At 60.1% G+C, this 27380-nt stretch overlaps 1 protein-coding gene across 9 annotated transcripts in view; it reads right to left on the reverse strand.

Moving 5' to 3' along the window:
- Positions 1 to 3652: 3652 nt before the first annotated feature.
- Positions 3653 to 27380, reverse strand: part of BIN1 (bridging integrator 1) — a 59400-nt gene continuing 35672 nt past the window's right edge. The window contains exons 3-19 of one of the 9 annotated variants that reach the window (XM_030800891.1): positions 26345 to 26399; positions 26136 to 26230; positions 25572 to 25667; positions 24501 to 24608; positions 23741 to 23833; positions 19507 to 19592; positions 19250 to 19325; positions 17797 to 17879; positions 14719 to 14863; positions 13196 to 13324; positions 9624 to 9731; positions 9151 to 9174; positions 7976 to 8083; positions 6786 to 6875; positions 6434 to 6544; positions 6053 to 6154; positions 3653 to 4257 (exon numbers count right to left, since the gene is read on the reverse strand). In XM_030800891.1, coding sequence (XP_030656751.1) covers positions 4150 to 4257; positions 6053 to 6154; positions 6434 to 6544; positions 6786 to 6875; positions 7976 to 8083; positions 9151 to 9174; positions 9624 to 9731; positions 13196 to 13324; positions 14719 to 14863; positions 17797 to 17879; positions 19250 to 19325; positions 19507 to 19592; positions 23741 to 23833; positions 24501 to 24608; positions 25572 to 25667; positions 26136 to 26230; positions 26345 to 26399 — 1617 coding nt within the window. In that variant the 3' untranslated portion in view covers positions 3653 to 4149. The remainder of the gene's footprint in view (positions 4258 to 6052; positions 6155 to 6433; positions 6545 to 6785; positions 6876 to 7975; positions 8084 to 9150; positions 9175 to 9623; positions 9732 to 13195; positions 13325 to 14718; positions 14864 to 17796; positions 17880 to 19249; positions 19326 to 19506; positions 19593 to 23740; positions 23834 to 24500; positions 24609 to 25571; positions 25668 to 26135; positions 26231 to 26344; positions 26400 to 27380) is intronic. The other 8 variants (XM_030800892.1, XM_030800893.1, XM_030800894.1 and 5 more) reach the window with 8 other exon arrangements.

A 27380-nucleotide genomic window follows, 5' to 3' on the forward strand; every position in this document is an offset into this window, starting at 1 on the left:
CACACCTTCACACACATTCACACCTATTCTCATGCACACTTACACACATTCACACTCACCATTCACACACATTCACACATTCTCTGACCATTCACACATTCAGTCACATCTTCACACTCACATTCACACACATTCACATATTCGCTCACATACACAGTCACACACACTCACGTTTGCCCATTCACACACATTCACACTCCCACATTTACACACATATATTCACACATACTCATGCACTCACACATTCACATTCACCCATTCACTCACACATTTACACTCAGTCACACTCATTCACACAGTCACACATTTACACTTATAGTCACTAACACATTCACACTCACACATCCACACACATTTACATTCATATTCACTCACACACACATTCACACATCTCTCGCAGTTCCCATCCAGGCAAGCTCCCTAGTCTCAGGGCCCTTTCTGGAAGCCACCATGGAGTGCACATTCCCAGATCTGAGCTCCTAGAACCTATCTCCTCAGAAGCCTCACCCCGATTTTCATTCAGGTATTCACCCCTCCCTCACCCAGTTCAGCCCACCTCCAGCTCCAGACCTTATTTGTCTTAATCTGCAAGTGCCACCCCAGGCCACAGCAACTGGCTCAGGGTTCAATGACACAAAAAAAATACTTTCCGGGGTGCTTCTCAGAAGGAAGTGTGCAGGCATCAAACTCGGAACTACTCAGCCCCGAGATGAAGCTGCTGCCCAGAGGCCAAGGAGGCCAAGAGCATCTCGGAAGGCCTTAGCTACAGCCACCCAGCACCCAGCACCCAACACGCCAGCCACAGCTGCTGAGCAGAGGGACCCAGTGTTTGGCCACCCCTCATGATGTCCCCGCATGCAGCCTGGTGTTGGGGTGACTGAGGCCAGGAGTATGGGCACTTAAAACCCCAGAGGCATGGCCAAGGGTCTTCAGGCCAGCAAAACTGAGAGAAGCGACACCAACATGATTAGCATATCCAATCAAGGACAAGGGCCGAGAGGCTGGGCCAGCAGCAGGGCCAGTGTTGGGGCCACAGTGGAAGACAGGGGAGCTGGCAGGAGGGCGGAGAGCAGGGTCGCTCCCTGCACCAGAACGGACACTTCTGAGAGACTCTGGCGGCGGAGCTGGTGCAGAGCCTGAGGCCTCGGGGCCATTTGCACTGACAGGGTGTGTGTGTGTGATAATTTTAGCTGCCAAGTCCCATGACTCAAAATCCTGCTCCTGCTAGCAAACAAGTTTGTAACATAGAGTAATAAATAAGTAAATCGATTTGTAAAGAATTTCATGGGGTTTCAAAAGTTGCCCACACCTTCCAGGAAGCCATGAGAATGCCTCCATGCAGGGCCTGGCCCTCCCTCAGGCACCTGGGGTGCTGCAGCCCACCCCACAGCCCCCACACAAAGGGCGGCCTTCCTAGACCTCACTCTCTCCAGTCCTGGCTCCAAACCGCCACTGTCATGCCCGCCACACGCTGGCTCCGGGAGGCTGGAGGGGAGCCACGCAGAGGGCTGCCCAGGATGGGCCTCTTCCCGAGCTCATGCTCGGCCCTCCCAGGGTGTGGGGTCTGCAAGAGCCCCCAGCCTCAGTTGGGTCCCAGAACTCACAGCTCTGGCCTGCCTGCTCTAAGAGTCAGGAGCCCTGCCCAGGGTCTGGGCCTCTGCGGCCACGTCAGCCCAAATCAAGCCAGATTGCCAAGCCCTCTGGGACATTGCACGTCCAGCTGCGAGGCATGGAGAGCAGCCCGCACCTCTCCCGGCCCCCACCATGGCCGACCTTCACCCCACCTGTTGCTATTTCCTCCATCCCATCCTGGCCTGGGCCCTCTGTTCTGCCCAGCCCTTCAGCTCACTGGCCTGTTTGTTCACGCTGCCTGGCTCTGAATGCCCCCTGCACTACCATGAACCTAGTGATACCCCAGCTCCCAGACACACATCTCAGTTCAGACTTTGGGCCGCTGCCCCTCCCCAGCAGGGTGGGAACCTCACACCTGGCCTCCCTCCCTCTGGATCCTCAGGCTTCCCAGCCCCGATCCTGGCCCTGCTCCCTCTGGCAAGAAGCTCCCTGCAGGCCCTGACCCTGTGGTACAGAGTAGGGCCGCTCCTTACCCCAGTGGCGAGGGCTGGGGGTAAAGCTGAAAGCTGCCATGGAACTTATCTTGGAATCTTATATTGTCATAAAACCTAATCTAAATGCTTTCTCCTGTATAATGTGTTTAGATGAGGGGTTTTTTTGTTTTTGTTTTGTTTTGTTTTGAATTTTCAGGTTGAAATAAAAGCAAAGACTTCCCATGATGGCACTGTGGCCGCACACCTCACAAAGCCCAGGGCACGTGCACCCAGGCTTAGAAGTGGGCTGGGCTCCAAGCCGGCTCCACCCACAATGCACTGTGGACCTTGGGCAGCGGAATGAGGCTGTCAGGGAGGAAGGGATGAAGGAGGGAGTGAAGGAAGGTAGGAAAGGTGGGAGATCTCCAAGCAGGGGCAACCAGAAAGGGGCTCTGTCCCAGCTGCTGCGACTTCCACTGCTCCTGGAAGCCATGGATGGCAGAGCCAACACTATCTGCCCTCCACAGAACCAGGCAGGGCCACAGCAATGACAATCCTGCCACCTAAAGCAAAGCCCAGGGGCTTTACCCCAAAATAAAGCTCAGACTCTGACAGTCACCTCACTCACCAGCTTTAACTATTACTAAAGGGAGCCGTGAGCTCCTTCCACCTGGAAGTGCAGGCTGCTCCCTGGGCCCATGGGCACAGCCCCTGCAGCTCCTGGAAAGCTGCTGCTCCGCTGCTGTGTGTCGCCGCTGCTCAGGCTTGTCCAAGTCTGCCGATGGAACTGAAGCGCCCAGGGCGGGGTCGGCAGGGGTCATGAGATGAGGGACAAGCCAGGCCAGCATGCCTGCCCCCCACCCAGGCCCTTCAGACCCCACCAGACACAAGCATTGCCCTTGGTCTGGGGTCAAGTGCTCAGACCCACAGCCCAGTGCCACCACTCACCTGCCGATAACTGGACCTCCGTGGGCCTCAGCTTCCTCATCTGTGAAAGGTAGTCCTGGTACCTGAACCACAGGTTCTCATGCATATTAAATAAGGTCACTGGGTGTGGTGGCTCATGCCTGTAATCCCAACACTTTGGGAGTCCGAGGCAGGTGGATCACCTGAGGTCAGGAGTTTGAGACCAGCCTGGCCAACATGGTGAAACCCCATCTCTAATAAAAATACAAAATTAGCCCGGTGTGGTGGCTCGCGCCTGTAATCCCAGCTACTCAGGAGGCTGAGGCAGGAGAATCGCTTGAACCCAGGAGCGGGAGATTGCAGTGAGCCAAGGTCTTGCCATTGCACTCCAGCCTGGGCGACAAAAGCAAAACTCTGTCTCAAAAAAGTGAAATAAAATAAAATAAAAAAGGTCACTTAGGATAGCACTCAGCAGACTTCTCGGACGGAGATGGCTCGCCAAACCCCTTCACCCAAGCCCCCAGTCCCTGACCTCCAGCTGACCATCCCTAAAAACCCCAGAGGACAGGGGCTGAAGCCCTGTGGTGCACCAGCCCAGGGTAGCGGGCCTTCAGGTGCAGACCATCTCGGTGAGAAAGCCACAGATAACACGGTTCCATCCGCACTCACGGACAAGAAGAGGGAGAAAAAATACACATATGTTTTCTGAGAGTTTTTATCATTTTTTTGGTTTCATTTTGTTTTGAACACTAAGATTTATTTTCAAACAGCACACAGACCATCTGCGGGGCAGAGCCAGGCTAGGCTGGTGTCTGGGCCCCACCCACAGCAGCTGCCAGGAAAAGAGGGCCCTTGCCCGGGTGGCGCGGCCGAAGCTTCAGGCAAGCATGGTGGCTGGGCAGCCCCCAGCCCCGCCCTGCGGCCAGGCACACATGCGGGCACGGGCAGGGGCGCCAGGAACTCAACTAGGGGACACAGCAGCTTCAAGAACACTGGTGAATTCCGCCGGACTTGCCGGGACGCAGCTCTTTGGAAAACGACCTAATCTTTGGGAGAACGCCCCTCTGCCTGGGGGTCTCCTCTTGATTTCCCTTTGCTCTTCAGAAGATTAAAAACGAAAACAAAACAAAAAAAAGAACCACACATTTTTCGGGAGGAGGTGTTCTTCACACGCCCGGAGGCTTCCTGGGCCCCGCCGTCATGGGACCCTCTCAGTGAAGTTCTCGGGGAAGACACCGCGGCACTTCTCCAGCTCCTTGTGCTGGTTCCAATCGCTCTCCTTCACGCCCATGAGCCAGCCTTCATCCTGAGGGGCAGAGCACCAGGTCGCACAGGGATGAGCAAGGGGCTCGACCCCACAGGGCACACATCCCACTCCAACCTGCTGGGAAGACGGCCCCTCCTCCTGTTGTTCTTGGCCCCTCAGCCTGCCAAGCCCACCTTGAGAACACCTCCTCCGGGCAGCACTCCCTGGTGCTGCTGGCTGAGGCTCCTGCCCACAGGCACCACAGGAGCCAGCCTGTCGTCCGCAGGTGGATCTCACCTTTCGTGGCTGGTTTTGGTGAGTCCCACTGCATGCAAGATGTGCATGCAGAGCACATCAGCCCTTCCAGGCTTCCAGGCTTCTCAAACAACACCAGAAAGTTTTGGGAGTGATAACAAGTTATAAGTTCTAGAGGGACTTGGGGCCATCCCACCAGTCCCTCCAACTTCAACTTGCCCTTTGCTTCAATCCTGACCCCTGCAGGGCTGTCTCTAGGAGTGCTGACAGGCCCCTGGCCCCAGGTGGGTCACGGGGAGCTGTATGGCCATCCACTCCTGCCAGTGGCTGGGCCGAGGCTGCCCCTGCAGCTGGGCTGTGCCTGGGGCCTCCCTGGGTCTTTGTTATTTCCCTCTGTGTCATTGTCAGCCTGGTCACAGACCATACTCATGCCCTATCTGAGCCCCTTCCAGCAGCCCCAGGGCAATTCTCATTGTGGGCTCTGGGTAGGAGTCTGCTTGAAATCCTACCCAGCCAAGGCTGGCCCACTAGGAGGTCCGTGAAGATCTAGGGGCTTAGGAGAAAGGGCCGAATCAGTGCCAGGCCCAGGAGGTCATCATCACTCGGGCCTCCTGCCCCCGACCTCAGTAAGTACCTGGTACCCCTATATCCCAGCCCAGGACTCCCAGTAGGGTCAGCCTCATCCAAGACCCAGGCAGACCCACTGTCACCCTCAGCCGCTCTGATAACCCATTCATACAGATGTGTTGATGGTTAAACATGTTCTCTGGAAGCAGGAAGAAGCCAGCCAGGCCCTCTGTGCACAGCCCAAGGTGCTCAGGGGCTGAGCTGTGGAGGGAGCCAGATGCCCACATGGCACCACCGACCCCCCACAAGCAAAGCTGGCTCTACACAGCAGGGAGGCTCCTGCCAAGAGTCCACGGCCCCCTGGGCGAGGCAACTGACCCAGATCCAAGAGGGTCTCAGACCTAGGAGGGACACAGCACCCGCCCAGGCTCAACAGGAGCCCTCACTTCCAGAAGATTAACACGAAGCCACAGAAGGAGGAGAAGGGTCTGGAAGGCATCGTGGGTGAGCCTCAGCTGAGGACACAGCTGGGAAGCCCATGGCCCTGCGTGCACAGTGCAGGGCCCGCCTCGAGGGAGGGCACACGGGGCTTCATGAGCCCAACCAGTGCTCCGGCCGGCTGCAGGGTGGTCACCTTGTGGGCGGGGCAGGAGGGGTCAAGCATCCTGTCCCAGGAGGGAGGCAGGCCTCAGGCACAGCCGCCAGGAGAGGAGAAGGGGATAGACAGAGGCAGAGCTGAGAGCATCTGAGCAAAGGGGGACGTGGGGAGAAGAAAGCAGAGGCTACAGGAAGAAGGGGGTATGGGGACAGGGAGAGAGAGAGGCCTACAGGAGGGGCCGAGCAAAGGGAGAGGAGAGGAAAGGAGAGAGGAAAAAGCCAGACGTGGAGGGTGGGGAGGAGCAGTTGGCGCGGGAGCCCTGGTGCTAGCGGGCCTCTGCTGCCCCCTGCTGGCCTGCCCCCACCACGGCGGTGCCAGCCACAGCCAGGACGCCTGTGGTCCTCCTGTGCTCTGGCGGCCCCACCCAGCCCTCACCTGCTCTTCAGGGTTCTGGAAGGGGATCACCAGCACCACGTCACCAGCCTTGAGCTGCAGCTCGTCTGTGTCGGTGGCCGTGTAGTCGTGCTGGGCCTGTACCTGCAGAGGATGCGGATGGCGAGTCAGACCTTCCGTCCCACCTCCAGCCCTGCACAGAGCACGGGCCTCGAGTGTGGGAGGTGCAGGTGGCGATATGGAGACCAGGAATACTCAAAAGCAGCAGGACAGTATGGGGCTCAGATGCCACCTTGCTGGCTGGGAGCGACCTAGTAGCGCCTGCACGACTTTGGGCAAACCACAGAGCCTCCTGAGGCTCAGGGTTCTCATCTGCCCACCAGGGCACCGAGGGACTGCAGCAGTCAGAGTCTGTGGGCTTACCTTGAACATGAAACCTGGGGGCAGGTCCAAGCGCCCGGCCCCACTGCTGCCCTCCACGGTGCCATTCACAGTTGCTGGGAAGGTCTCCACCACGACAGCAGGAAGAGAGCTCTGGTGGCAGAGGTACAGGTCAGCTGGGCAGGGAGGTGGTCCAGGGACAGCCAGGGCCACCGAGGAGAAGAGGGGCGGGAAGGGGAGAAAGGTGTCTGCGCCTGGTGCCAGACCAGCCCACCTCCAGCTTCCTCAACAGGAGCCAGGCCTGGACCAGCACCAGCAGGGGCCACAGGGGAGCCCCGGGCAGGCAGGCGGGCGGCAGGGAGGAAAAGGCAGGGCTTTGTCCCTGCTGTCTTACGGAGGCTGCTTCACTTGCCGCCGTCTCCCCTGGCTCCTGGGCTCCAGCCGCAGGTTGGGTCCCACCCGCCACCTCCGAGGCCTCTGCTGGCTGCAACATAAATGCCGGCTTGGGGTCAGACACAGGACAGGACACAGGAAACAGGCCACAGGAGGGCAGCACCCAAGTGACAGGGCCAGGGGCATCGCCTAGCTGGCAGCAGGGTCTAGAGCCGCCCAGTGCCTCGAAGAATCCAGGGAGCTTCTGCTGGACAGGCTGGGCCCTGGGTCCGGGAAGCAGCTGAAGAGTAGGTGCTGGCAGGCCCAGGGATGTGAGTGACATGCTGTGAAGAAGCCCAGTGCAAGCCCCGGAGTGCCACCCCCAACCCCACCTCACAGGCCCTGCCCTCTCGGCACCAAGACCTCGCCCATCCACAGCCACCGCCCGCCCACCCTGCTTGGCCCGGCAGGTGGCAGGAGCTTGCTGAACCTATAGTCCATGGCAGGGGACAGCAACACACATCTATCTGTCCCAGCCTGAGCACAACCCAGCGCAGGCGGTGCAGTGCAGCCTGTGCGCAGCCCAAATCCAAGAAGGGTGTGGCACAGCACGGGCACCACAGCACGGGCACCATGGCAGGCCCTGCAGGAACCCCAGAGCTGGGCTGACCTGGGCCGACACTCAGACTTGGCCATTTCTGAGTGCTGGAACCAAGTTACTCAACCCTCCTGGCCCCCATCTCCTTATCTGTAAAAGGAGGAAGTGTCTGGCTGGCAAGGTGATGATGAAGATTAAATGAGAAGATTCTGGAAAGTGCCTGGCATAAACCAGTAGGTGCTCTAAATGCTCCTCCTCCTGCGCTGGGAGGCTGGGCTGGGAGGCTGGGCTGGGAGGCTGCGCTGGGAGGCTGGGCTGGGAGGCTGCGCTGGGAGGCTGGGCTGGGAGGCTGGGCTGGGAGGCTGGGCTGGGAGGCTGCGCTGGGAGGCTGGGCTGGGGTGGGCGAGCAGGAGGGGCTGATGCACCCAGCTGCGCTCACTCACCCCTGGCAGCCTTGGTGACAAGCCCGTGCTGGGGCAGCCTAGCCCAGGACCCTATCCTCACCCTCACATCCGTGGTGGCCTGGTCCCTCCTGCAACCCCTCCTCGGGGCTTCCATGCTGCACCCCCAGAGACTGGGGACAAGCCAGACAGGGGCTGGAGGTGGGCACTTACTTGGGCAGGCCCCGGCTCGGCCGTCTGGCTGGGCCAGGACACAGCAAAGGTGCCCTCGGCAGCGCTGGGCTCCCCGGAAGGCAGGCTGCCAGCTGGACTCTCTGTGGGCTGGTAACAGGCCACGAGGAGAGAACAGGGAGGGGGCAGGGAGGCCGGGGTGGAAAGGCAATGGGCAGGATCACAAGACAAGAGAAAATGTCACCAGCAGCTGGGGTGGGTGGGGTCAGGGTGGGCACCAGCGGAGCCCGGCCAGCCACCCACCTCCCTCATCCTCTCTCCTACCACTGTCAAAGGGACAGGCAGGTGTGACTGTGCTGCCCAAGCTCAGCACCTACCAAAATCCACTTGTCAAAATGGCCCTACCAGCTCGCACCAGGCTGGCTCTTTCTGGCTTCCTCCAGAGGGAAGTCCTGCCCTGGAGCCTCCAGAGCTCCCAGGAGCCTGGGCTGCCAGCACGTGCCCCAAGGGCACCTGCACACCCGCCTGCCCCTCCCAGCATCTCTGCCTGTATCAGGGGGTCTCAGGGACAGAGCCCAGGAGCCCCTGTTGGAACTCTGGCTCTACCATGACCAGTTCTTGGGCAAGTACTGAGCCTTCCCTGAGCCTCTGTGTCCTGAGCTATCAGGTGAAAGTGACACGGTCCTGTGTGAGATGGCCTTGCACCTGCCTGCAGGCCCTGCTCTCAGAAGGCACTCAGCCACACCCTGTCTTCCCTGACTCTCTCAAACCATCCATTCCTCCCCTCTCCCCTTCCTCCCAAACAGCTCCCCACTGCCAAAAAGCTCAGAGAAGGCAAGAACCTTCCACCCTGAGGCCCTCCTGCCCCACACCCTGAGGACACTTGTCCATCCTGGGGGACCGGCCCGCTTCTGTCTGGAGGCAAACACTCACAGGCTATGAAAACAGGACCAGATCTCAGGGGACCCCCGTCTCAAGCTAAACTGAGGATCCCCTTTTCCAAGGGCCTGCCAGAGGCAGAAGCAGCAGAATGGCTGGAGGCGGGTGGCCTCACCAGCTCCCTGTGCATGAGCACGTGCCTGTGTCCTGCGTGTGGGGTGTGTGTGGGGTGCATGCACCTGTGAACAGGCTAGGAGGAGGCCAAGGCATGTGGGCCTGGACACATACGGAAGAGTGGCTACCCCAGGGGCTGGACAAAGAGCAGATGTGCAGCTTACCTCCCAGAGGTCCCATGGAATTGACTGAGCGCAGCAGTGAGGGCGAGAAGGACAGTTAGCACAGAGGTTAGAGACAGGGCGGCAAGCAGTCCCCAGGGACCCTACCCCCGCTCGCCCCAAGCCCTCCAGCCCAGCAGGCACAGGAGTGGCTCGGAGCCAGCTAGACTTCAAGGTTTGCAGGTGGCCGAGCTCCTGACACCTCTCAGGGAGCTTCAAGACCCCAGGCCAGGATGCAAGATGAGCACAAAGTTGCTGGGAAGTGTTCAGTGACCTCCTACTGAGAGTTCTCCCAGCTAATCAGGGGCTGCTTCCTGCCCTACAACCAGGAGGTGATGAGGGCTGAAGGCTGAGGTGCCAGGGGGAAGGGCAGTGACCCAGGCCTAGCTGGGGTCACGTGGCCAATAGGCAACGTGAGCCCAGGGTTGGGTACCTGGAAGCTGGTGGGCCCATGGGCAGTGGTGGGCACAACCAACCTGACCGGAGGGCGTGGGTGCCTTCACAGGGCTCGTCACGGGCGGGAGGGGGTCAAAGTCCAGGTCCAGCAGACTGGCCTGCTCCGAGAAAGGCCCCGGGGCCTCAAACTTGGCAGCAGCAGCAGAGGAGGAAGCAGTTAGTGTTAAGCTGGGAGCCCTCACCCCAGGCAGACACTGCAGGCACAGGCACAAGGGTGGACACACACACACACACACCATGCATGCACAGAGCAAGCGCACATACACGCACACACGCTGGCACACAGCCCAGGCACCAGCTCATCCATCTCACACATGGGTGCACTGCCCAAAGCCACGCGTCCCGGCACAGGCTCCCGCCCATGCCAGGAGGACGACCCCAGTGCCTGCCTCAAACTCCCAGTTATAGGCCCACCCGTGGCCACCACCCCGCAGGGCCAGCGCCAGGCCCCAGCTCTCTCTCACCTCCATCCACAGGCTGGTGGGCCCCCCACCCTGATGCCCGCACCTCCTCTCTGCTCCCTACCCCAAGAGTTCTGCTGATCTTGCTACCCCCCAGTGGCAAGAGTAACGCCATGCCACAGCCACCCTCAGTGCTCCCGACTGGGAAAGTTCCAAAGGCAGAGACTTCACACTGGCTTTTCCTCAACCCCAGACAGGCAGGTCACTCTCTGGCGACACTACCAGCAGTCAGCTCCAGGGAAGGAAGAAAGGGTGGAGGCAGCCCACAAAGCCCAAGAGGCCAAGCTTCAAAGTGGGGGTCTTCAACATTCGGGGGCTTCAGAACCACCTGGGGCACCTGGGTTAAAACTGCAGGCCCTTGACCCCTCCCAGCAGCCCCCCGCCAAGATCTCCTTCCAGTGAGCCCAGGAATAGGCATGTGACAGGCAAGGCCCCAGGGATGGGACACCGTGGCCCTGGCCACACTGTGACAAGCCTCCCCATAAGCTGGGCCAGACTAGCATGGGAGGAAGGGGCTTCCTTAGAGCCCCCGGCATGGGCGGGGACAATGACTCCGGTAAGCCCTGGGGCAGCACCCATGCCTAGCGCACAAGCTGCCTTCCGAGGAGCAGGGACTGGCTCGGCTGCGATCTCCATCTTGTACCTGGGGCTTCCCTTTGGGGGCCAGGGAGAACTTTGCCAAGGTTTAAAAGGAGAAGGACGTGGCCGGGGTGCTCCCCTCCAGGGCCCTCAGGCAGTGCTGGAAGAACCCCAGCCCCACAGCCCAGGCCAGAGGCTTCCCAGCTCCACACGCTCTTGACAGGCACCAGGCACTGATAGGGGCGCCCTCCCACCCGGCCTCCACCATGAAGGATGTGAGACCTGGGGCTGTGGGCCGGGCTCCCCAGAGGCACCTCCATAGCTAAGCCGAGGGCCCATCGGGAGAGACCCAAGGCCCTCAGTCCTAAGAGGACCCAGCTGTCCTGCAGCTCAGGGGACAAGGTGTGGAGCAGTCCACATGGCCAAGCCGAGGTGTCAGACAGCTCAGGCCAAGTGGACTCACTTCCTGGAACCAGGGGCCCTAGGCCCCAAGCCCTGCCCTGGGCCCATCCCAGCAGCTGACTTTCCTTTAGGTCCAGCCCTGTCTGGGGAACCCAGGGCGGGGAGGTCACTGCTCTGCCCCATAACCGGCTATCTCTGAAGGAGCCCTGAAGATGCCCGTACACAGCCTCGAGGTGCCTCCCACCAGCGGGCGGCCAGCATCTCTCCACAGTGGCCCCCACCCTGCCCCAGCAACACCCCTCCCTCCCGTCTCAGAGAAGTCAGCCAACCCAGGCAGCAATACCCGTCATGTGCTGAGGGGAGGGTCATCCGCCAGAGAGCTGACCATCCCTTCACTGTCCTGCCCCAGCAGGTGGCACCTTGCCATGCAGGCCCAGGACTGTCCCTCCATGCAGGGACACAGGCTACTCACTACCCCACAGCCAGGAAGCCCTTGGGCACCAGTGTCATGGACAAGGGCAAGCCCACCCCTGCCCCATCCCCCACCCAAAGATCATGGCTCCCCCATCCCAGACCAGACCGGGAAGATCAGTTGCCTGGAGATGGCACACGCAGTGGCCAAGGAGGCAGGTGTGGTATGGAGGGACAGGCGCGCTCAGAGCCTGGGTGCGGGTGGTCTCTGGGGCACCTCCTGGCCTGGCACACCTTGTTCTGGCGTGGGCCTGCAGCATAGGCCCTAGGTTCCTTTCCTCACCTGTTAAATGGGGGCACGATGCCCTCCTAGAGGGTGGTTGAAAACCAAACAGTGGGGTACAGAAAGTGGCTGGCACCGTTCTCCGCTCAGTATTTGCCAGTGTCCATACCATCCCATCTCCGTCGCCTGCACACACACTGGGCATCCCCAGGGTGGAGGCACGCTCGAGCCAGGGAGGCCAGCAGCAAGCAGCCCTGGAGGTCCTCAGCCTGGCCCCACACTGCTCTTTCTACATCGCCCTCTGCCACTATCCCACAGAGAGGGGTTCCTGCACCTGCCAGGCCCCTGAGCTAGGGCGTCACCCACCCAGACACCTGCAGCCTTGTATTTAAAGTTCCTTAGTTCTAGCCCTAGTCTTTGCATAGGGGCTTGAGGCCCACCATCCCCAACCCTTCCTAGCAGCGACCACTGTTCACAGTTCCCAGCGGCCACTCCCCACACTCACACCCTCCAACCTATCCCCGCTAGGCATCTGAGCTGTGTGAAGGGGTTTGCTGGAGGCCACCACAGCCTGGACTGGACAGCCTTCCCTACAGGCGAGGCTCCGTGTGGGAAGAGTCCTGGCTCACCCACAGGAGGGAGGCTGAGGCCTGGAGGGCTGGCCTTGAGGAGGCAGTCAGCTCTGGGCAAGTGCGGGGAAGGCCGGCCACCCCTGGGCAAATCTGACAACACGTCAGCCCACTCCAGCACTGGCAAGATGCACTTCCAGCACAGGCACTCCCACCCGACCTCCACCATGAAGGACGTGAGACCTGGGGCTATGGGCCGGGCTCCCCAGAGGCACCTCCACAGCTGAGCCAGAGGCCCACTGGGAGAGACCCAAGACCCTCTGCGTGGCTCCTCGCTGAGCCAAGGGCCCGTCAGGAGAGACCCAAGCCACCCTGGGTGGCTCCCTGCTATATCTGGGCATTCCGTGCCTCTTAGGGAGTGTGCACACAGCAGCTCTGCTCTTCAGCCTGGCCGCTGCCCCCGCCCTCGAGTGGCTGACAGCGGCTGTGGGAGCTGAAGTCCAAGTGCTTCAGCCATTCCAGGACCTTCCAACTCTCCCTGCCCCTGGAAGCCTTCCCTGATGGCCACAGGTCCTCCATACTCCCCGATCCCCTCTGCCATAGCACCCACTGCACCGCGAGGGCGCTGCTGACGTGACTGCTGCGCCGGGAGGGGCGGCACCTTTCCCCTCTGTGGCCCTGCATCTGGCCTTAGTACATGCTCAGAGATGGGTGATGGAGGATGATGGAGGATGATGGACGGAGGGAAGGAAGGGTGAGAGAGGGAAACTGACACTCTCTCTGGCCAGATTCCTGGCTCTTGAGACAGAAGCATAGAGGATGAAGGCCATGCACGCCCTGAGAGGGCAGGAAGAGAGGAAAGCTGGGCCGCGGCGGCCGCGGCTGACCTGGGAGGGGGTGGTCACGCTGATCTCAGGGACAAACGTGTCCTCAAACAGGCTGAGGATCTGCTCCTGCTTGACTTCCTTGGACGGGGTGTGTTTGGGAGGCGGAGGGACTGGTGGGCCTTTCCGGAGCTGTGGGTCGGCGGCGGGTGAGGGGCCGTGTGGGAAGGCACAGCAGAGCGCGGGGTTTGGGGGAGACAGACAGAGACAAAGACACGGTTAGTCACACCTCAGGCCACAGCCCCACCCAGGCCACTGAGCAGGATGCAGCAAATGAAGAGTCACTGCCCTCCCAGCCCCCCAACATAGACACCAAGACCCCAGGCCACCCCCAAGAGCGACACCGAGGCAGGCGGTCCAGAAACGCTGTGTGGAGAGAGAAGAGATAGAGAGGTGAGGGGAGAGGAGGGAGGAGAGCAAAGAAGAGAAAGAAGCCCCAGGCTGCCCACTAGCCAACTGTGGGAGGGTCTGGCTCCCACTGGCCTGGTGAGAAGACTGGGGAAGGAAACAGTCATTGAGAGACAGCCGGGCCCCAGCCTCCCCCTGCCCACCTCTCCCTTCCCGCAGGCCCCTCTCTCCACCTCCCAGGGCACAGGGCTGCCCACAGGGAGCTCAGCTCAGACGACTATATCCCAGAGGAAGCCAGCGTGGCACCAGGACGGGGCAGAGGCCACACCCCTGCCCACCAGGTGGGGGACCTCAGGCAGGTCACACACCCATGAGGCTGGGCTTCCTCATGCATCAGGTGATGACAGCGCCTGCTTCACAGGGGGGTTGTGGGGACTCAGTGAACGAAAACACAGAAGGCACTGGCACCATGTCCAGGCCAGGGGAAGTGCTGTTCGGCACAGGCTCCCACCATGTCCGTAGCCCTGCTATCCTAGTCAGCAGGAGAGCAGGGCGGCAGCAGAAAACGGGGAGCTGCAGAAGCCCCAGCTATAAGAACACCCCTACCTGGCCGGCCAGCATCTAGGGCCCTGCAGACACTTGGAGGGCCCGCTGGGAGCAGGCGGGGTGGAGACAGGGACAGTCCGGAAGCCCAGGACCTGACCCCTTAGCCACCCCACACTCTCCTCTGAGCCTTTCCTCTCCCTGTCCCTTTAAAGGTCCTGCATGGCCACCTGGCTGGGCTCCTCCCTCTTCCTGCCCCAGGAAGAGGGACAGGCAGCCCACTCTGGAGATCTGGATGCTCTGTGGGCTGAGGGCCCAGAGCCTCTGCTAGGGAGGAAAAGAAGATGGAGAAAGAGTCAAGCAGACAAAAGACCAGGGAGAGGGAAGGGGAGGGCACTGCAGTGGGGGTGGGGGCTGGGGAGGAGCGAGCAGTCACAGATATCTCCCAGAAGCACGCCAGGCTGGGTGGGGGGAAGGAGATCCAGGTCCAGGCCCAATCCCCACTGGGCAAAGCATCGGGTCCATAGCTGCCCAGGCCAGAAAGGGGACAGAGGAGTGGGAGGATGGGGGACAACAGCAAAGCCGGAGGAGAAGGAGGGAGGGCAGGGGACCTGCTACCAAGACATCACTCCTACCTGAGATGGGGACTTGGGGAGGGTGGCCCCGGGCGTGGCCCCGCCAGCCGGCTCTGGCTCGTGGTTGACTCTGATCTCGGGGGTGGCGGCAGGGGAGCCATCTGGAGGCGAAGGGCTCTTGTTCCCTTTTGCAGGCGCGTTGTCACTGTGGGGACACGACAAGAAAGGCAGCCCAGTGTTGGGGGGCCAAGGCACAGGAGACGGAGGGGCAAATGTATTGACGTCTGTGTGAAGAGGTGTGTGCATATGGAGGTGTGAAACTGTGTGTGTGTGTGTGTGAGAGAGAGCAGGAGGGTGGGGGGAGCCAAGGGACCTGGGCTTGGGGGGCTGGAAGTGGGGAGCCTGCCTCAGAAACAGGAACAGCACAAGGCGGGACTCCAGGCTGGAGGTCTATGGTCCCCAGGAGTGCAGGCAGGTCCCTTGGAACCATCTGTCACAGAGGCCAGACCAACCACCCCACAGGCTCCAGGGGGTCCACCAGGGCCCATGCTGACAGCCCAAGATCCACAGCAGGAGAAAGCCAGACATCCTAGAGGCACAGTGAGTCTCCCACACCACAAGCAGCAGCCCCTCTGTTCTGGGGGCTGCTCCCCAGCCTGCTGCCCTCCCTGCCTGTCCATCACAGCACCCTGGTACATGTCTCCAGACCTTGGCTCTCCTGTCCTCTCAGCTGCTAGAGGCCACAAGCAGGGCCTAGACAAACTAAGAGAGGCGTCCTCATCACAGAGGAGTGGGCAGCTGGCAATGGAGGGGACAGGTCCTGAGCCATGGCGTTCAATGCCAGAACCCAAGGGGGAGGTGGTGTGATGCTGTGCACCCCAGGCACAGGGGTGACGGTGCAGGGAGAAAATTCTCTACCAGAACCTGTACAGAGAGGCCTAGAAAGGTGCTGCCCAATAGGGTTGCCACTAGCCACAGGCGGCAATGCAAACTCAAAGAAATGAAATTTACGTGTAATTCAAATGAAAAGTTCCGCTGCCCGGTCACACTGGCCAGTTTCAAGTGCTCAATAGACCCATGGGGTAACTGGCTCCTGTGCTGGACAGTGCAGATCTAGAAGCATCCAGCAGGAACCAGTGACCGAGTCACCTGAGGGCAAACAGTGGAACAGTGTAAGAGATGTCGCTGACACCATCTTTCCTCCTGGAATTTGTGTTTTATGGGAATGTATTCTCCTTAAAGAATATATATCAGTATAAGTATATAGTATACACATAGAATTGTTTAAAAAACAAAAAACCCCACCGTGCTGCAGTGTCACCTCCCTGGCCCTCCCCAGGCCTCCTTCCCAGCCACGTCCTCCATGGCTAAGTGCGCTGGTGGCCCGGGCACCACCAGGGCTAGACAAGTGTGGGGCGCCCAGAGGAACGTGCTAAATCCAGCCAGCTGCTCAGAGGCCTGCCCGCCCCGCTCCGCCTCTGCCTTCCCACCCAACACGCACACGACAGCCCTGCCGGGCAGCACTGCACACAGAGCCAGATTACGGGTTAGTGGCGCCTGGGAGCAGGGCGCAAGGCGCATGCACAGGGCCGGCCAGGGCGCGGGCCTCTGCGCCCCTCCGCAGCACTCACTGCCGGTACCTGTTCTTCTTTCTGCGCAGCCGCGAAAACAGTTTACTTTTCTTTCTGTAGGGACGGACGGGAGGTGGAGGCCTTCATTCCGGAGAAAGGCCAGGTGCAGAACTGGCCTGTCCCCTTCCCTCTTTGCCAACCCTTCTGCTCAGAGGACAAAGGGGCAAAAGCTTCTCCCAAGTGCCAGAGGCCTTGCAGAGGGCCTGGGCCTGCTATCCCGGGGTGCCCTGGCTGGCCCCTGCTGTGGCCAGGTGCCTGGGGTGATGCTAACAGGACCTAGTGAGGGGCAGGAGGCTCGGGGCAGCGGAGAGTCACGCTGCCTGTGGTCCCAGTCCCCAGGAGCTCCAGGGGTGCCCAGAGTGAGAAAAGGCCCCCAGGCAAGCACAGAGTGCACAAGACGCCTCTCTGCTGGAAGGGAGACTCCTGGGTCTCCACTGCCCCTCTCTTCCCTCCACCTCCTTCCTGAGGGGAGCCATGGTTCTGGCCAGGACGGCCCCACTTACCCCCTGCTGACCCGTCCCAGTGTTCCCACCTGTGCTTACAGGCCAGGCAGCTGTCCCTCCCGGCCCGACCTTGGATTCACCTTTTGGCCTTTATTCCACAACCCCTACCCTCCGCCCCCCGCCGCAATGCCACCATCCTAACCTCCCCCCTCCCAGCCTCAGGTCACCACGGCCCCTCTCTCAGCCACAACGATTTTATGTTCAGGGAAGGAGGGGGCAATCACCACCACCCGGTACCCTCATCATCCCAGGCAATACCCCAAGAAGCAGACAGTCATCCCGCTTTAGAGTCCATCGGTGCTCTCTGCGCTCTGCTGTGATATGCGTGTGGGTATGCACACACTCACACCTGTCACACACAGTCCCCCTCACACACACACGCGCACACATGGCCAGAAGGGAGGGGAAGTCCCAGGTTTGCTGCTTCCTCTGATCCACAGCCAGGAAAGCAAGGCATTTCCCTCCTCCCTCATGGTTTCCCCTCAGGAAACAGAGACCTCCTTGCAGCTGGGATTCCCGGAAGGGCTGAGGCTGAGGACAGGAAGAGGACGCCCGTGCGGGTGAGCAGAATGCTGCCATCCAGGCACATGAGCTTTTCCAGGAGCAGGAGAGGGAAGGGCAGTGCTACCTCCCTGCTCTGAGAGGACTGCACACCCCGGAGTCTTTCAGTCCTGTTCACACCCCCCAGTCCCCAAAGCTGAGCAGGCTGCCCACCCCAACCCTGGATGCTCATGCTCCACAATGAGGGGGTCAGCCGGCTCAGGGACCCGTGGACTCCCTAGAGTGTTCCTTCCTCGACAAACACAGCCAGAGGGGCAGGGACATTCAAGACAGAGACCTGCCCTCACCTGCCTCCCTGAGCAGAGAGGCCAAGACAGGAAGGTCCCTAGACCCCCAAGGCCAAACCCATGGGGGACCAGGGAGGGCACCAACAGGGTCACAGGAACGAGCCCTGTGCCTGCCGTGCACACAGTCAGGGGTGCCAGGGCTCTCCCCGCACTCACCTGGGCTGGGCCTTGACCGTGAAGGTGTTGCTCCCGTGCTGCTTCTCCAGGCTGACCAGCACGTCGTTGAGGTTCTGGTTGAGCTGCGGGAGGGACAGTGAGGAGGTGGGGGACCTCCAGGGCCACCAAACAGCCCCACCTTCCCCAAACACCTCTGCTTCTCCCCACCACCCCCAGCCCCTGCCAGGAACAAGCTCCTCTTTCCCCATCTGTGAGAGTGAGGAACCAGCACACCAAACCCAGAAAAACCAAGGGGGCAACAAAACGGGGCAAGTGGGCTACACCACTAATGCCTGCTGTCTCTTGAAGCCATCTTTTCCCCTCCTACTTATAGGATATCCTAAAATGCCACAGAGAGCTTGCCCTGTTTTTACATTTTTCTCTTAAAAATTGTTTTGGCAGCCTGTTAATCTTAATTGTTAAAGTCATTTTGCCAAGATGCTTTCAGACCACACTACAACTGCCAGATATTTCACTGAAAGCACAGGCACGACAGGACGTTTATTCCTTATACATGGTGATTCTCATTACTGAGAATATTCCTCTCTGATTTGGCCACTAGGGAGCTCAGAGCCGAATTTTCATCCTATTTATAAACAACTATGCCCTGTGGCATATATTTTTACAGACTAATTTTATATAAATGTTCCTTCTCTAAAACACCTCTCTCTATTTTTTAAACTTTTCATAAGTTGTCTCAAATCTTCGAAGGGAAAGAGGAAAAGTTAAGAAGGAAAGAGAAAGTCTAAAAGGCAGGAAACCGTACTTAGAAGTGTGAGTCAGGGGAGGCCCCAAGCTGCTTTTCCTCCTCCGACCCTGGGCCTGGAATCCACCATCATCACTTCATCCATCTGGGCCCAAGAGACAAAGTCAGACCCACCACTGGGGGCGGGGGTGCCAGCCCTGGGTCTCTCCAACTGCAAAGTTCAACAGCTTTGCGTTTTAGTTGCCAGATAGGTTAAAATGAAAATAACACAACAGAGAAAGGTACGCTAATCAGACCAGACCCTGTCGCACAGTGGATTCACGCAGACGAAACAGCCTATTTAAATGTCTCAAAAACATGGGAGAAAAATTAAAATTGAGAAAATGCTAGTAATTTTTTTCCTACAAATTGAGAAACTGCCACCATTGTCCAACACTGCACTCCCTGGGCCAAGGTTGTTAGAGAATACATTCACAGTTTGAGAGGGCCTGGTCTACGTTCTCAGGTGGTCTACCCAGGCAAGGACCCAGGACACTCTCACCACCTCCCCTGCATGCCCTGCTGCCCTCCTGGGCCCAGGCACTCCTGAAGGGGGCTGCTCCACAGGGCCGGGAGGGAGCCTTGTGGTCACTGGTGTGTGCTGAACCTGGCAGGGAAGGAGGAGCTCAGGCTGCCCCTCCCACGACTCTGACTCTGACCCTTGGCCAGGGTGGGGTGTGGCCCCTCAGAGGGGTCCCCAGGGCCTACCTTGCTCATCTCCTTGTGGAAGTTTTCCTCCAGACCCGCGATGCTCTGGAAAGTGTTGACGTAGAAACCTACGCGGCTACAGAAGGGCAGAAGGATGGGGGCCAGGTGAACAGGCAGGTCGGGACAGCAACTCAGAAACACCCACCCACGAGCGACCACACACGCTTATCAGAGACACAAACCAGGGAGGGCCCAGGCACCGCAGCACGCAGGCCGGGCACCGCAGCATGCAGGCTGGGCACCGTGCCAAGCCTCACCTGTTCCACAGGGATGGCAGCTCCTCCTGCAGATCCACATTCATCTCCTCAAACACCTTCTGGGCTTTGATGAGCTCCTCCTCGGCCTGGGGGGCAGCACGGGTCATTCCCCTCTGCTGGGCGTCTGTCCCAGCCAGCCCAGCCCCATGGCCAGTCCACCCACCTCCTGCCCACCCCACCTGGCCAGCGCGCTGGGACCAGGGCTCTGGGCAAGACAGAGGCTGAACTGGATGTGGACACCCACGCTGGCGACCTCCCCCTGCAGCCCTTCAGGACCCTGAGGACATCTGGGAAAGGGAGAGCTGAGCAGCCATTGCCAAAGAGAGGCCCACGCGGCCGGGAGGGCAGTGAGCGTCGAGTAGGGCACGACAAGAGGGGCAAGCCTGGGGCTTGGCGAGCTGGACACAGGACATGCACAGAGGCAGGCCCCAGACCCAGCCAAGTGGGGACCCTGCCCACTTCCACATGAACCCCCTCAGGCTAGGTGCCAGCCCTGCCGCTGCCTTCTGGCTCTCAGGGCAGCATCTGTCACTGCCCCCCACCACCCCCGCCCCTGAGTGCTTCCTCCCCATTTCTGAGGGCCAGCTCCTGGCAGCCTCAGCCACCAGCTTTCACTTCACCTCCCAGGGACAGTCCCCACAAAGCCCTCTCCTGGGACCTGTCCCCACCAGAGGGAGACCAGAGGCAGCCACTCAGGCACCTCTAGGAATGTCAGGGGGACCCTAGAGGAGGGTGCAGGGCCAGGGAGGAGGCAGCCGGGCAGCTGGGCCGAGCCTGGTACCACTCCTGGCCCACATCTTCCCCAGGGCAGGCCCTGCACCCTCCAGGCCACTCACACCCACCAGGCGGTGGCGCTCAGGCCCCATCGCACGGCCACAGAGTGCTGGGGAAGGGACTGCAGGCGGCAGGTGAGTCACAGACCCCGCCCGGTTCCCAGCCCGCCCCGGGGAAGGGGCTCTGCTGGCTCACTGCGGGAGGACACTGCCGGAGAGTGACTCAGGGATTCGGGGTCTGAGTCACAGCCCAGGAACGTGTCAGGCCCCGCCTAGGGAAAGTTCCCGCCAGCAGCCTCACGTTCTCAGGCCAGGGCTGGGGCCCGGGCTGGGCCGCCTTCTGGCAAAGGCAGCCAGATGGCCGGAAGGCCACTTAACCACAAAGCACACGATTGCCCCAAGCCCAGCCAGCTGTCCCATCCAGTCTCAGGCACCAGCACTAGCCCAGGTCAGCCCCTAGCCCCAGTGACTTGGGTTGGGACTGGAGGAGGGGCCACCATGGCTTCTGACAAGTTACCTCCAGCTACTCGCTAGACTGGGTGTGGGCTCCTTGCCTGGCTTTTCAGAATCTAATAAAAATTTAAAGGCAGAAATGGTGGGGTGGGGAAGAATGCCTATTCCAACATGAACACCTCTCTTGGATCCAGGGGCCCTGGGCACCCCACACCAGGAGGGGAATACTGCCCCTCCTCCCTCTCCAGGCTATGGCTGGGCCATCCCTGCCCTACTCCTCTGGGTGTCCTATTACCTGGCAGGGGGGCTGCCAACCATGGTTCTATGGAACTCATAAAACGAGTGACTCCTAGGGGTACTGTTGTGAGTTGAGCACCATCACACATATCCCCTGCCCTCAACTGCCAAGAGTAGGTCTAAAGTCCCACATTCCACAAGAAACTGCCTGGACCACCCGGCTCCTGTACCCACTAGGACCCCCTCTCCATGAGGATGCAGCCACCACCCCCACAACTCCCCAGATGGCAACGGTGGGGACAGCAGTGAAGACGGCACTGCAGCTTGTCTAGGGGGCACATCTGCACCTAACCGTGCTCTCACCGCTCAGCAACACTGCCGAGAGCAAGAGCGGGGACAGTTCCACTTGAGTTCCTGGAAGTCAGGACCCATGTCTTGTATTTCGTTTGGGTGACATTCCTTATATTCTGGCTCTTTCGGAAGCATGTGGAAGGGGCAGGGAGTAAGGTGAGGGCTGTCTGCTGTGAGGAGAGAATGCCCCCACCCCAGCTCCACTGAAGCTAACAGTTGGGGAGGGCAGAGTCACATGGGCCTGGGGTCCCAAGGGCAGCATTCGGGACGCTGAGGCAGGTGTGGAGAGCAGCTCAGAACTAGCCCAGGGTCTGCATGGAGCCAGCCAGCCCCCCTGGTGCAGCCTAGAGAGGATGCACTGTCTCCCCAAAGTCAAGTTCCCCAGCAGGGCAGCCCCGGAGTCCCAGCTGTCCCATCTCACAGCCAGCCAGCTGCCCACAGGCCACTCCAAAGGCTCTCCAGCCTCCAGCCAGGTATGAGTGGGGTGAGGACAAGGAGGATGTGCTCAAATAAAGATGGGACCCAAATGGGACAGCCAGTTTGGCCAAAATGTGAAACACCTACAGCCCAGCACCCAAAGATGTGATCACCTGCCTCACCCTCTCGCTGCTACCCCAGGGCGGGCGTGGAGGCAGGCCCTCCCAGCAGAATCCCAACCACACCTGTCCCAGGAGCCCAAAAGCAGTGGGCAGGCCCCATAGCCTCCTAAGAGGTTCTCCCATCCACAAAAAATGTTTCACCTGTTTCAGGGAAAATTCTTCAGAAACCCCGGCCCTCAGTCAGTAGTCCCATTCCCTTCTAGCCCAAGTGCTGAACTGACTGGCAGAGCACACCCACTCCAGCCCCTGGTTCCTCCTCTACCTCCAGAGGCAGATGAAGTCTCAGGCCTACTGAAGTCCCCCTAGGCATCACCCCCAGCCCCTGGTTCCCCATGGGCACCCTGACCTCAGGATGAAGCTGTCAACACTCAGTGCCTCCAAAGTCAGCCTTGGCCTTAAATAAATCAGGCAGCAGATCAGGTGAGAAATTGGACAGCCAGGCCAGGAGCAGTGGCTCATGCCTGTAATCCCAGCACTTTGGGAGACCGAGGCAGGTGGATCACTCAGCCCCAGGAGTTCAAGACCAACCTGGGCAACATAATGAGGTACAGTCTCTACAAAAAATCTTAAAGATTAGCCAGGCACGGCGATGCGTGCCTGTGGTCCCAGCTACTCGGAAGGCTGAGGCAGAAGGATTGCTTGAGTTGGGAAAGTCAAGGCTGCAGTGAATCATGATCACACCACTGCACTCCAGCCAGGGGAACGGAGCAAGACCCGTTCAAAAAAAAAAAAAAATAGAAAAAGAAATTGGACAGCAAGCCATGCCAAGCCCACCCAGAGCTCTCCACGTCGCAGGCACTCAATGAAAATGATGAAATCAAGAGGAGGCTCAGAAAAAATTGGACAGCTGCCCAGAGAGAAACCCAACCTCCTGGGCCGGGCCCCTATCGCCGGCCCCTCGGGAATATGAAGAAGTGTGAGGGCCACATCCAGGCTGTGACTACACTGACCCGAAATGTGCCTCCGTTTCATTGCAGGGAAACCACATGACCCACCTCTCACAGGGCACTGCATCCAGCAGTTCCTGGCCACACTGTAACCCATTTGGAGGACAGGGGGCTGAGAAGACCATAGCCTCTGTGGCCAGGATGGTGAGATGGCCCAGGAGTCTTGTAAAAACTCCTCCTCCGGGAAGCCCCCCAGGAACACTGTGGTGCTGGTCACTTGCCCTCCACGAATCCCCAGAGGCCGAGGACCTATGCTTCCCCTCCAGGTCTCAGCATCCCAGCCAGACTGGAGGGTCCTCCCAGTAACTCCTCCAGAGGCACCACGGGGACCACAAGTCCCAGGAAAATGACACAGGGGCTTCAGTCAGGAGAGCCCCAACCCTGCCCCTAACCGGCTCTGGGACCCTGGGGCCCTGGGAGGAGGCTGTGATGTGCCTCTCTGGGCAGCTTTCTCTGCTCAGTAAATTCAAGATGATCTCAGAGTTGTCATGAGGCTTGAAGGACAGGCATGGCAGTACAGGGGCCTGATGATGTCACCTCCCTCCCCAAAGGAGCCCTCACAGAGGACAAATGGCTCAAAGGCATTCCTGGACCACTAGGATTTCAGAGGAGTCTCCAGGAACGACCACAGATGCAGCCACGGAGCGGGCATAGCTATGCCCCCACCCAGGTCACACAGAGCCCCTCAGCCGGTTCTTTGACCCCTACATTTGACTTCAGGTCTCCTCTGAAGCAGAGCTCTCCCAGCGGAGGCCTTTGAAAAACCCTGCCTCAGCCGGGCTCAGATGCCAGCCCCACATTCCACCGCAGGGCGAGAGGACAGGACGACAGACCGGAAGGCGCCAGCACGTGCAAGGTTAGAAGCCAGTGTCACCTGATTTCGGAGCAGGTTAGTTTGAGCTACGAGATGAGCCTGCAGTTTGCCTTGGCACCACTGGGGGGCGGCTTTCTCAAGCAGCGAGACAGGCTGGGGTGGGGAGGTCAAGGCAAAGGAAGGTGGAGAGATCAGGGAGGTGGGGAGAGAGAAACAGAGACACAGATTAAATGCACGTCCACACGCCCCACGTGCGGGGGCCACCCCAAGCAGATATGGGCCCTTGAGGCCGAGAGAATTAGGGGGAGCCCGAGGGGCAAGGAAAGGGGGTGAACTCCAACTGCAGAGGCAAAAGGTGAGCGTGGTTAGCAGCACAGGGGGCCCAGCAAGCACGGCCCTGCCCGGAGGACAGGGCCGCCCCAGCCCCTCACCACAGGATGAGTGGGGCCAGCTCTGCACCTACTGGCTCGCTCCAGCCAGGGACAGGTGGCCTGGGATCGCATGACGAATTCCACCCGGCTCGCCAGGCAGGGTGGCGCCGATCCAGGGAAACCCAGGAGGCCCATTCTCAGGCTGGCAGGTGGCCTGGATCGGGGCTGAGGGGCCAGGGTGGCACGGGGGGGCAAGAATGGGCCTAGGGTGGACCTCACCCAGGCACCCACAAGGACCTCTCACTCACCGGCCTGGGCCCGGCATCGTCCCCACCCCCAGCTCAGCCACCTGGGGCCAGGCAGGAGGAAGGCTCCACCCTCGGGGTCCCAGACACCCGCCCTCTCTCAGCCCCCTGCAGACGCTGCCCCAAGCCGCCTCCAGCCCTTACCTTGGCAATTTTGGCCTCATCCTTCTTTTTGGCGGTTTGAAGGGACTCGTAGTGGTGCCGGGCACTGTCGTAGTCCACCAGCTTGCGCCCCCGCTTGGCAATGCGTGACTGGGGCAGACAGAGGAGGGCGCTGAGCGGGGCTTGGCACCCCTGCTGAGACTCCAGGTCCAGTGGATCCCGGATGGACCCGCAGGGCGGGCAGGAGACCCCAGCTCCACAGGAACCCTTGAGCCCTTGTTGCTGGAACCCTCATGGCGGCAGAGAGCTCACCCCCTCCCGGCAGTGCACCCCACTGTGGGAAACCACTTCCTTGCACATGAGCCCATGTGTCCGTGTCCACCAGCTGGTGACGTGTCAGCCAAGTCTTTTCCTTGGCGTGGCCCCTGGCTTCTCATCTCCAGAGCCACCAACATCAGACTCAGGGAGCTTGAGGCATCTGCACTGGGGACCCCTGAGGCTAGCATGAGCTGACACCCCCATCCTGCCCACCAAGGGGGTCTCGTCCAACCCAATGGTCAACCCAGGCTTCCATGTGCACATTACCGGGGACCACTCGCCTCGGTGGATACCAGAGACACTGCCAGCTCCTAGCACCAACCCAGGCCCAGCAGAGACAGCAGGCTTTGAGAATGCACACAGCCACACAAACACACCCACACATGTAGACCCACACAACAGGTGACACGCACACATACCCTTCCAAGCACACATGGTGTAAACACAGGGGACCTGCAGGCACACACATGCGTAGGCCCTACTCACCCTTCTACACCTTCCACAATCATCCAGCCAGCCACTCCGCAGCAACACACACACACACACACACACATGTGCCGTGAGGCTTCCTCCCGTAGCCCTGAGACCCAAAGGGACAGGAAGGCCCGGGTCTGGGGAATGGGGGACGGTGGGCTGGCCGCAGAAGGAGCAACCCTGGAGGGACGAAACACCAGGCCAGGCGCTTCCTGCCTCCAGGACAGCCTCCTCCTGGCCTGAGCCGCACACCCTAGGCCCTGTCCTCTCTCCAGTTCCCTCCAGGCAGGAGCAGGGCAGATCTGCAAGTGGGCCTCTCACCTTGATGTCGGGGAACTGGCCCAGGTACGTGTCCATGGTCAGCAGCGCCTGGTCCACCAGCTTCTGGTGGTAATCCATCCACAGCAGGTCATTGTTCTGAGACAGGCAAGAGCACGACAGTGCCACCAGGAGCGCTGGGCCACACCTGCCCCAGCGCTCACCTCGCTCACCTGGGGACCAGCCCCAGCCCCATCTCTTCACAGCTCAGTGGCTTCTCAGAGCCTCACTTTCCCCATCTGGAAGATGGGGGCAAAAGTTCCTGCCCTATTGGGGTGACTGTGAGGATCAGATACGCTGAGGACTGGGGTCAGCCAGGGAGGCTTTGTGAGTTGTGAGCCATAACACACAAATAAGGACGACCACGACCCACCATCTGACCCACCTTGGTGTGAAGGCGTGTCAGGAGAAAGGCCCTCAGAGAGGGAGGGCAGCTTGCCCCAGGGCACACAGCACGCGAATGCCCGAGAACCAGAGAGGCTTGTCCCACAGGGCACGGCAGAGTGGGACAGGAGCTGAGACCAGGGGGCCCTCTGAGAAGGGCAGGGCCACCTGTCCCACACTCACCTCTGCGATCTTGTTTGCCTCATCCCTGCCGGGCCAATCGGGCTCATACACCTCCTGCAGACACTCATTCAGCTTCTTGGAAGCCTCATGCATGGCTGTGGGGCAGAAAGGAGGTATGTGGGTCTCCCACTGCTAGCCCTTGTCCCACCCTCCCCAGCTCTGCACCCACCAGCTCCACACGGGCCAGGTGCGCTCTGCCTGCCTCCTACCTTTGACGGAGGCCAGGTAGGTCCGGAGATCCTTCTGCAGCCGGGTGCCCTCAGTCTCCAAAGAGAAGGACAAGGACCAGGTCAGGGACTGGTGGCACACCCGGTCCCTGACCCTTCTCCTTCCTGCCACCCTCACATGAATGAACCAGGCTGCTCTCCTGACAGCAGCCACTGATCAGCTGACCTCCTAAGAGGACAGCAGCTACGGTCACCACCCCTGCCTCAGGAGCCCTGCATCCATAGGCACCCTTGCCCGTGTTTGTGGGCACCTGCCCTCTTCCAGATGCCATTCTCAGCCCAGGAAGGAAGGCGGGAAGACAGAGACCCCCCTCCAGGATGACACGCTTGGGGTATGGCTGAATGACACACAAACAGCACAGCACCAGTGTGCAGCAGCCCCGGCACTCACAGACCTGCCCTCAGACACCTGCAGACAAGTGACCAACGAGCACAGGAGTATGGGCAAGGCAGGTGTGGTGACCGCCAGGCCCCCTGCTCCACAAGCTCAGGTGGTGCCCAGGGACACAGAGCTCCCACTGCCTCGTACTAGGAAAAGAGAGCCTGGTGCGAGCCTGTATAGGGTCAGAAGACCTGCGGAAGAGACAGCATTAGAGCAAGGGTGCAGAATGCGGTGGTCATGGCCAGGACTCACTGGCCCCGCTGAGAGCAGGGACATAGGATGTAGAGGGAAAAGGCTGAGGGGGCAGTGGGCTGGGTGGTGAAGCTCCCTGAGCTGGGAGAGTGTCCTCCAGGGGCTGCCTGAGACAGCAGGACCAGCAGAGAAGGTAGAAGCTTGGGCCAGGCCTCAAGTCCCTCTGGGACATCAAAACCAGAGCCAGGAAAGCTGAGTGGAGAACTCCAGGTTCCAGGAGGGGTGAACAACAGGCGAGGCCAGCACTGAGGTCTGAGACCATGCTCAGCAAGCTGCAGAAGTTTCCAGAAGCCACGTGCAAAGAGTGGGCTGCACACGGGCTTTGAAGCCATTCAGACCCAACTGTGTCCCTTACTAGCCACGCAGCCCTAAGTAAGCTAGTGA

Source organism: Nomascus leucogenys, chromosome 20, assembly GCF_006542625.1.
Source record: "Nomascus leucogenys isolate Asia chromosome 20, Asia_NLE_v1, whole genome shotgun sequence".
NCBI lineage: Eukaryota > Metazoa > Chordata > Mammalia > Primates > Hylobatidae > Nomascus > Nomascus leucogenys.